We start from the raw sequence: 10,319 nt of genomic DNA, 5'->3' as shown, positions 1-10,319 counted from the left end.
TCCCATCCATAGACTTCTGTCATTCATGAACATAACTCCTTGAGATACCGGGTTCTGGAGGGGTGATTGGATATGGAGAAATCCAGTGTTTCTGGAAGCAGCCGCTTCCACAGGCTCTGCCTGCTGGAGGGGTCCAGTGTGCAGGCAGCCAGCAGGTGAGATGGGCTTTGCCATGTGGCGAGGACAGTGTTCCCGCTCCGCTTCCCTGCAGATCCCGGCAAAGCTCTGCCCATGGAGGCCGGTGCCACATCCCACACCCATGGATTCCCTGCGGATCCCAGCACAGCTCTGCCTATGGAGGCTGGTGCCACATCCCACATCCCACATCCATGGCTTCCCTGCAGATCCCAGCACAGCTCTGCCCATGGAGGCCGGTGCCACATCCCACATCCACGGCTTCCCTGCGGATCCCAGCACAGCGCTGCCCATGGAGGCCAGTGCCACATCCCACATCCCACATCCAGTGCTGCCCATGGAGGCTGGTGCCACATCCCACATCCCACATCCCACATCCAGCGCTGCCCATGGAGGCCGGTCCCACATCCCACGTCCCACATCCAGCGCTGCCCATGGAGGCCGGTCCCACATCCAACGTCCCACATCCAGCGCTGCCCATGGAGGCCGGTGCCACATCCCACATCCCACATCCAGCGCTGCCCATGGAGGCCGGTGCCACATCCCACATCCCACATCCAGCGCTGCCCATGGAGGCCGGTGCCACATCCCACATCCACGGCTTCCCTGTGGATCCCGGCACAGCTCTGCCCATGGAGGCCGGTGCCACATCCCACATCCCACATCCAGCGCTGCCCATGGAGGCCGGTGCCACATCCCACATCCACGGCTTCCCTGTGGATCCCGGCACAGCTCTGCCCATGGAGGCCGGTGCCACATCCCACATCCCACATCCAGTGCTGCCCATGGAGGCTGGTGCCACATCCCACATCCCACATCCCACATCCAGCGCTGCCCATGGAGGCCGGTGCCACATCCCACATCCATGGTTTCCCTGTGGATCCCGGCACAGCTCTGCCCATGGAGGCCGGTGCCACATCCCACGTCCCACATCCAGCGCTGCCCATGGAGGCCGGTGCCACATCCCACATCCCACGTCCCACATCCACTGCTCCATCCCCAGCCCCGGCCATGGAGCAGGGCCAGGTCACGTGACCAACGGTCACTCCTGAGGCGGCAGGAGCTGAGGGAGGCGCCGCCATCTTGGGGCTGTGTGTGCTGAGGGGAGCGGGGCTCGTGCCCGGCCGCGGCGCTGGCTGCAGGGTGTGTGGGGTTCCCTGAGCACCAAGGAGGCTCCATGGGGTGGTGCGGGGTTGGGCTGTTGTGGGGGGTGCCATGGGTGCTCTCTACCTCTTGTCCTTCAGGTCTGTGTCAGCTCTGCCCACGGTGCAGTCCAGAAACGGCCCTTGGGGCAGGGGGGGGGTCGGAGTTAGGATTGGAACAGATGCGAGGGGACAGCGCGGCTGTTCTCACTGCCAGGAGCAGGGAGGTGTAAAACGAGGGTGGCAGGCACCAGTCATGGAGGAGATGGGTGCTGCTGGCCCGCGGGCCGTGGCTGAGCAGGCTCACACCAGGGCCTCACGAGCGCCCTGCGGTCTCCAGCCTGTTCGCCTCATTCGACGCTGTTCTAACCCAGACTTGGCTTCTGAGGCAAACCCCTTCCTCAGCGGCGGGTTCTGCCCTCCAGGTGGAAGTGCAGGAAGAGCAGCGTTCCCCTTCCTTACGGAAGCAGATGTGGGACGTGGGTTTGTGCGTTCTGTAGTTGCAGATGCACCAGTGCTGCTGGTGGGTGTGCGCATTTGACTGGGTTGCCCAAATCCCAGGCATCAGGTGTCCCAGGTTCTAATGAATAATAGGGGAATTCTGTCTTAATAACACAAGGTTCATTTGCTACATGGAGATGTAATTTTCATCTAACGTACCTATAAACCCTGCTGGATTACTGGAAATAAAGCCATTTTAGCGATGGTTTTTCTTCCGTATTTCAAATAGCCGATTGCTGCAAAACAATCCCACTTGTTCCTGCTGTTTGTGAAGCAACACGGAGTTACCCCACCGGAAATCGGAGCCATTGAGCTTGTAAATGAGAGTGACAGACTTGGCACAAAGCTGCGTTTGCTGGGAATAGCTTGGGATTGCCATCAGAGCGGTGCCTGCTTCTGGTTAGTGTAACTACACGTCATAGAATCAGAATGGTCTGGGTTGGAAAGGACCTTAAGATCATCCAGTTCCAACCCCCCTGCCATGGGCAGGGACACCTCACACTAAACCATGGCACCCAAGGCTCTGTCCAACCTGGCCTTGAACACCACCAGGGATGGAGCATTCACAACTTCCCTGGGCAACCCATTCCAGTGCCTCAGCACCCTCACAGTAAAGAACTTCCTCCTTATATCCAACCTAACCTTCCCCTGTTTCAGTTCGAACCCATATACACAGCTTTGTAATAGCTACTAAATCCTGTAAAAGGGCTCCAACGAAAAGGAATTCACCACGTATCACAGTGACCTTCAGCTGCTTTTTATTTTAGGACGTCTGGAAGGCGTTACCAGCAAACGTAAGAGGTTTTGACAAGTTTCAGAAAGGATTTGAGGACTGCAGCCACTTCGGAGCGCCTCCACAGGCCGTTTCCGAGAAGCATGAAGACATTGCTGCCTGCAGTTATTTAGTGACAAGGAATAACAACGGGGAAGAGCTTCCTTCTAGCTGAATCTCTGAAAATGGGTGGCACTGCTCTTGTCCTTTGTCTTGTTTTGCAATTAATTCAAGAGACAAAAGCTTCTGTTGGGAATTGCATTCCCAGAAAAACAGTAAAATACCAAAGTAAGTGAAACGCAGGCATTTCACAAGCAGAAAGAAACGTAGCACAGTGTTGGGAGTTCATTATTTGTTAGGCATAAAAAGGAATGCTATGGGCTGTTGCAGATGCACTCATCCGAATGACAGGGATGCCTGAACAGTAGTTGTAGCTGGAGGTCTGGCTTACAGGTAATTATAACAGTGTTGTTTATGTGCCTGTAAGAAATTAGGAAGAGAATATCTCTGCATTTATTCAAACACTTTCCTAGCATTCAGGAAATGTCCTGGAAAAGTGGACAAGCTTTTCCCTTTGTTCTGTTACAATTTGCTTTCAATCTGGATTTTTTATTACATTGTCATTCTAGTGCTAAATAAAATAACTTCTCTTCTGTGTTTTGCAGCAGGAAATCCCACCACCTTTAGGGAAGAAGGCTTAGCCAATGTCTCCACTCTGCTTGTGGACAAAGAAACCAATACCCTGTTTGTGGGAGGCAGAGATGCAGTGTTCGCTCTGGACTTGAACAATATTTCTAGAGAAATAGCAAGGGTAAATGAAAGATCTTTTTTTTCCATACCTTCATTGAAAAGAAATACTTTGCTTGTGGATTTCTTCAGGTGAACATCATGCTCTGAGTTTAAGTGACTACAAGTATTACTATTTCAAGGCTTGATACTTTATCACAGGATCTTCATTATAATCAGGTATCTGTTATCATCAGGTTTTTTATTATGCTTTTGGAGAGGTGTAGAAAAATGCTTCTTTACCCCACAAGGTCAAAGGTAGGATTATTTAGGGATATTTGACACATAATGTTGTGGGGGAAAAAAAATAGGTAATTGCAACATAGCACCTCACAAGTGTTTCTGGCTTTTAGGAATACTGGTTTGCTACACAGGAAAGGCAGCTGGAATGTATTCATAGAGGAAAGGACAAGGTAGGAACTTCTGTTGTTAGTAACTGAAATAAAAATGGTGACAGGATTTTGACAGCCTCTTTGTACCAAATTCAGAGTCCTGTCAGCGTGTTGGGTTATTTTGCTTGCTGCTAAGACACGGGGAGATTGTCAGGTGCAATCCACTCCACTGTACAGCTTTTCTGTTGATTTTCTGGTTTAGGTAAGATGCCAGAACTACATCCTCTTCCTCCATAAGATAAATGCCTCTTACTTGTATGTCTGTGGAACGAACGCCTATCACCCAGCTTGTGATTACATGGTAATTAGGTTTGAATAAAGGGTTTCCTGCAGGTATTTGAGCAGTGTGGCAGATCTTTAAACCCTTTGCTCAAAATATTCCTGTTGAAAACTTTCCTAATTCTTTTATAGCAGTACGAAAGACCAGAAGGTGACTTCTCATCCTGTTTAAATGATCGTTTGACATAGGTTATCCACGGGACAAACATCAGCTTGCAAGGAAGAGCTGAGGAGAGCAGAGGAAAGTGTCCCTTTGAACCAACTCAGAAGTATGCGTCTGTTTTTGTAGGTGTGTTTGGACTGACAGGAAACCTGAAATGAGTTTCCTCCTCTAAACTAAGCTATTGGATACCATTACCCTAATTCTGGTTTTGCTTCCCAAACCTAATTTGTTCCTTACCGGATGGCTTTGCATTTGAGAAAGAAGTACTTTATATTTGTTTGTTTCTTCCAAATCTTTCCAGAGGGGGAATTTTACTCAGCTACTTCAAATAACTTTTTGGGCACAGAACCTATAATACTTCGCAGCATGAGAAATCCTGTAAGGACAGAGTTTAAAACGTCATGGCTAAATGGTAAGAAGCTTTTTTATATCTTTCAGTCTCTTGAACTTCAGTTTGGTGTATGAATTCTCTCTGGAGTGCAGCAGGATGTGATGGATTGGTTTTGTAATGTGAGCTTTTGAATTAAGGACAGAATGTAAAAGACGTTTGTGAGCATGGACTGCACTGATGAAATGAGCCACAGCCCTTTGCCATTTATGAAAGCATAGTTCCTTCTCATAACATTGGATAGATTCATAAATACTTTTCAGCCTTTTCACTAGTCCACAAAAATAGTTCAATTTGGATTAATTTTAAAAGAATATTTGGAATTTGTGTTTTTCTTGGAATAAACTTCGGTGTTTTGTGTGTTTGTGTTTCAGAACCAAGCTTTGTCAGCATGGAAATAGTAGAGGAAAGTGAATCTAATCCAAACGGAGATGATGATAAAATTTATGTCTTCTTCACCGAAACAGCTGTTGAATTTGAATTCTATGACAAGCTGCTGGTGTCCAGAATTGCCCGTGTCTGCAGAGTTAGTGTCTGAAGTATAAAGGTTTTGATTAGTGTATTGCAGATGAAGTTTCGTACTCGAGTGATTGACACTGGCATCCACACTGCCTGACCAAAGAGAACTCTCTTGTGTGCAGTTATTTCTCAACTAGCTTCCACTTTCTTGCTAGAACACAACCAGCTATTCAGGTTGCATTTCACATTTCAACCTTTTTGCCTTTGCCTTTGAACTGAGACTTCTATTGAAAGGCCAACTATATTTTTCGACACATCAACGCTGTTATGAATATGACACCTTTTTCCTGATGCATCCTACAGTGCCTATGTTATTCCTTCATTTAGGGAGATCTCGGTGGAAAACGTGTCTTGCAGAGAAGATGGACATCGTTTCTAAAGTCCCGCCTTGCCTGTTCCATTCCAGAATTGAACTTCCATTTCAATATTGTCCAGGACATCTTTTTACTTAGGAGAAGGAGGTGGCAGGACAGCATATTTTATGGCATTTTTTCCCAGCAATGGTGAGATAGAGGGCTGTGTTCATACTGGAGCTTGGAATGAATGGAGGGAAGGGTTCTCACTGCAGTGGGACTAGCCTGGGTACAGCCATTTGGCTTTAACTCGGAGCCAGAAGCTACCAGCTACTTTCATTGCATGTTTTAATGGACTACATTTGGTTTTCTAACAGCTTGATCCAAGTGAGCAAACATTATCACCTGAAACAAAACAGGTTTGATTCCTGGGCCAAAGCCTTCAATTAGAGACTAACCAAAAACTTCTCCTAAGCCAAGTTTTGAGAGTTATGTTTTCTCTAGTTGGATGATGGGGCAATTAAAACTCATTACATAGAAAATTACATAATGACATGCACAAAGCCTTGCATTCTTCTGGTCCTTATGGCACTAAAGGAAATAGCTGACATTTCAAGGTGCAGAATTATTCTCCTGCTCCATAAGTAGTATGTGTCATGGTCTGCTTGTCCAATGTCATGTTCTGTGGAAATGAAAACAGAACTCCAATCAAAAAACCATCCAAGTTTTAGGGTTCAGTGGCTTTTTCTTAATGCTCTGACTCATGAAGAAAAACAAGACAAAGTGAATCAAAACTCTGAATATCCAAAAGTACCAAAGGAGCCATGTTTTGTAAAAGCATCAGATTTAGAAGAATGCAGCAGAGTCACCACCGTGCAGCTTAACCTGCTGCCACCTATTTACTCATCACTTTATCCCCACTAGAGCTTTGGTGGGTGTCCATGACAGCGGGTTTTATTCCTGCTTCTGGCAGGTTGGGTTCCGTGTGGCCTAAGAGAGGAATTTGTAGACCATTTATTCCTTTGGCTGTATCATACCCTGGGAGACCTGAAATCATGCCAGTGTCTGATCCAGACGCTCCTAAAAGGCTCCCTCCATTTTCAGGCATTATCTTGAGACACGTTGTAATTGGAGGCAAAGAGGGAATTGTGGTTTTCAGGAAGATGAGTTAAAGGGATTAGAAGAAGAATTAATGGTTTGTGTCAGAAGTGAGGAGCCAAAGGGAGGAGAATCCTTTCAGAACATTGATTACCATATACTTGGGCCCATGGGCCTGTCCACAAGAGAGGTTGTCAGAGGTTCTCATTCTCTGTGTTCCAGTTTATTTGAGGGTGGTTACTTGGTATTTAACAAATATTTAATACCATCTTTACTGGTGGTTTTGGTTTATTCTCAGTGAATCATGAAAACTGCAACAGAGAAGGATTTTTACTGTTAGGTGTCTTTTGACTAATCCTGAGAAAGATCAGTGTGCACTGCAGGGGGGGGGGGGGTGGTGTTACACTATTTCTTTCTTTATAACAAAAATAAAATCTCCTTTTCTTTTGTGTGTTATTCTGTTTTCTACCAAGGGGAAGATTAGACATATCAGCTGTTTGTGCCTACAGTATGAAAACTATTCAGGAAGTCTTCTCCAAAGGAAGCTACAAGGGACCAGTAACTGTGGAACATTCCCCTGTTAAGTGGATGGTTTACAGGGGAGAAGTGCCAGTTCCACGTCCTGGTGCTGTAAATATGAATTTACCTGTTCTAATTAAAAACCAGCCTCTGGAATGTCTTTTTTTACCACTAAAAATGCAGTGTGTACAATCACACCAAAGTTCCTAGAAAAGCCTCCTTGCCACAAGCTGCGGGGTTATTGGCTAGCTCATACAGCAAAAGAATGTGGTTTACCTTTTGATGATAAGTAGAAATAACTGCATGTTTAGAGGGAAATGCACCTTTTCTCTATACCTCAATGAAATGAAAACCCAAGCATCCCCACGCGTGTTGTGTTTTGTTCCTAGTGCATAGATAACTCTGCCCGGAGGATGGGGTATAACAATTCTACTGACTTGCCTGACAAAGTCCTGCAGTTTGTTAGAGATCACCCTCTAATGGATGATTCTGTAAATCCAATTGGTGACAGCCCCGTGCTGCTGAGGAGAGGTTCAAACTACACCAGGATCGTGGTGGACAGAGTCACTGGCCTCGATCAACAAACGTACGATGTTATGTTTCTGGGAACAGGTAAGAGCTGCTATTGCAGGAAAAGAGACTCCCCATTGTTCTGTATTTTGTGCCAGATTTTTATTTTTGAGACTTCAAAAAAGGGCAATTCCTCATCAGCTCTGTTTGAAGTTTTGCATTCAGAAGCTGTCTTGCTAGTTTAATATTTTCATCCCACTTAGATTAACTGTGTTTTTCTTGTTGGACATTAAAAGGCTTTCTTTAGAAACTTTCCATATCAAAGGAGGCTTCACATCATATTTGCAAATTCAGGGATTGTTTGAGGTCTGGAAAAAAAAAATAAATCATTGCTCCTCTCATTGAAAGCAAAAATGAGAATTGCTTTGAAGACTTTCAGAAATTCCCTGTGCCCAGGAATGTCTGCTAATCCTCCCATTTCAACCTGAACGACCAGGCTAAAATGTTATGCTATGTTTAAACAAGCTTCTCTTTAGAAATACATTTCATTTGCTGTAGATGATGGATATTTGCATAAGGCTCTCAATTGTGATGGGGAAATGCTCATTGTGGAAGAACTGCAGCTGTTCCTGGCTCTGGAGCCTGTACAATCTCTCCAGTTGTCTTCTGAAAAGGTAGAGCTTCCATCCCTGCATGTGGAAGGGGGCTGTTGTAGTGGCTTGTCTTCTGTGGTGTTCTCCTGGCTTTTAAATAACCTGTAAATGTCTCTGTCTGTCTAGATAGATAATTCTGCTTCTATTATGTATTTGTCAATAACAGAAGCAGGAAACATTTTTCTGGAGAAGAATGTGTGGGTGTCAGAGTATAACTGAAACAAGCCTTTCTGTTCTTGAAAAAAGTTAGGGAAGGAACTCTTGTCATTTTACTGTGGAAACAGGGACTGGTTTCCATGCTGTGGAAAGCTGAGGGGGTTTCTCATATCCCCATCACTTCTGACAAGATCTTTAGTTTACTGATACTTTTAATAAGCACAATTAGGAAATAAGAGCTTGAAATCTCCCTATTGCAAAACAACTCCCTCCCCGTTTCCAGGGAATGCTCTACGGAGGGTCCCAGTCTCAAGTGGTGCAGCTTCCAGTGTGCCAGTGCCACCGCTACAGGTACTGCATGGATTGCATCCTGGCAAGGGATCCCTACTGCGCCTGGGCTCCAGCTGCTCACGGATGTGTCTCAGTGGCAGAACACACTGCTCGTTCAATGTAAGTAAAGAGCTGGTTTCCAGCTGCGCACCTGATGGGAGATTGCTTTATCGGTGCACTCTTAACATCTATAGCACAAGACTCAGGTGTTTCCTAGAACTGGAGTGGTACATCTGAAACACTTCTGGGCTGTGCTTGCATCTCTTTGGGTTTTGGTGGGTTTTGTTGTTTCCTTCTTTTGGTTTTTTTTCCAGGCATTTAATTCAAAGTGTGAAAGCCGGGGATGCCTCCAGCTGCCTTAGTGGAGGTATGTGAATGTCTGGGTTAAGAAACAACAGTTGAACTTCATGTGATCAAAATGCTTATTCAGTTTATGCTTTCTAGAATTCCTCACTAGAGCAGCTTGCTCCAAGCCCCTGTGTCCGACCTGGCCTTGAACACTGCCAGGGATGGGGCAGCCACAGCTTCCCTGGGCACCCTCACAGGGAAAAACCGCCAAAAAGCTCATCTCAATCTCCCCTCTAATAATAAGGCCAGAAAGATGTCACTGTCAGACCTGTGAGCGATGGGAGCTCTTTGTCTTTACCCCTTAGCTGTTCATTGCCCATTGGCAAGACTGGTGAATTAGATTTTACCTTTATTGAAATATTTGGTTATGTAAATAAAATGAAACCCCAGTGTTCTGACTTAAAAAAATGTCTTCATCATTTCAGAAAACAGTGTGAGGAAAATTCCCTTTACTCTTGGAAACAACGTTCATCTTCAGTGTGCTCCCCTGTCCAATCTGGCAAGCGTAGTGTGGAAGTTTAATGGGAGCAGGATTCAGGCCGAGGCCTCAAGATATCTCCTCTATGATGGAGGAATGGCAATACTTAACGTGACAGCAGACGTGGCCGGGTTCTATGATTGCCTCTCGGTAGAGAAATCCAAAGGGAAAGAGTTCCTTGTCACGGTGGCCCACTATGCCCTTTATGCCCAAGAAAAGCCAGAGGAAGCAAATATTATTGCCACAGCAAATAAGCATAAGGAAACAGAAGCTGTAGGGTTTCAGTCTTCAGTACCAGCTCCTTCACTGAAGGAGGCAGCAAAGCAGGACTCTGCAGAGAGCCAGAGAGAGAAGCTCATTTTAAAACTCCTGGGGGCTGGGTCTGCTCTTCTTGGCTGTATCTTGTTGGTTTTGAGCTTCCACAAGAGTCATTTATCTCTGCCTTGGAAGAGCAGAGAAACCAGCCCAAACCGCACTGGTAGAGCTGGCTCAGGAAGCCCAGCACTGGCTGCAGAGGGGCTGGGCTGTCAAAGGAAATGTTCAGCCACACAAACAGACAGGTCATGAAGCCCTGCTCAGGAGCTTGCTGTGAGGAGCACAGCACCAGCACACAGCTTCACCCAGAGCTCCGGGAGCTTGTGGCCCACAGAGCTCTTTGGTGAAGGGGACGCGATGTGTCCTGTTAAGGAATGTGGAATATCAATTTAGGTAGGAGGCAGAAACTCTGAGTTGAAGACAAGCTGTGTTGTGTATTACACAGATGTGTTACCAGTTACTGCTTTTAAAAGCAAGTTTCCTTGTTCGGGTGCCTTTTTTACATGATAGAACCATAAGAATAAATTTCTTTCAAAACCTGA

The 10,319-nt window shown here is 46.1% G+C and overlaps 1 protein-coding gene across 2 annotated transcripts; it reads left to right on the top strand.

The window, feature by feature from the left end:
- The first annotated feature begins 1,173 nt into the window (after positions 1-1,173).
- Positions 1,174-10,319, top strand: LOC134167802 (semaphorin-4E-like). 2 transcript variants are annotated; one of them, XM_062626850.1, is made up of 15 exons: positions 1,174-1,278; positions 2,546-2,838; positions 3,216-3,361; positions 3,690-3,749; positions 3,931-4,029; positions 4,197-4,298; positions 4,474-4,582; positions 4,933-5,084; positions 5,405-5,580; positions 6,942-7,098; positions 7,377-7,599; positions 8,056-8,171; positions 8,590-8,756; positions 8,951-9,003; positions 9,410-10,319. In XM_062626850.1, the coding sequence occupies exons 2-15, from the start codon at positions 2,736-2,738 to the stop codon at positions 10,027-10,029; spliced, it is 2,283 nt and encodes a 760-aa protein (XP_062482834.1). In that variant the 5' UTR covers positions 1,174-1,278; positions 2,546-2,735; the 3' UTR covers positions 10,030-10,319. The 2 variants fall into 2 exon arrangements, with proteins under 2 accessions (XP_062482834.1, XP_062482833.1); XM_062626849.1 differs by having other exon boundaries at positions 1,181-1,317.

The sequence above is a fragment of the Pezoporus occidentalis genome, unplaced genomic scaffold (assembly GCF_034315485.1).
Source record: "Pezoporus occidentalis ecotype Australia unplaced genomic scaffold, CSIRO_AGI_Poc_V1 ctg299, whole genome shotgun sequence".
Lineage (NCBI taxonomy): Eukaryota > Metazoa > Chordata > Aves > Psittaciformes > Psittacidae > Pezoporus > Pezoporus occidentalis.
The sequence above is the reverse complement of the archived record's forward strand: the minus strand, read 5'-3'. Positions and strand labels throughout refer to the sequence as shown.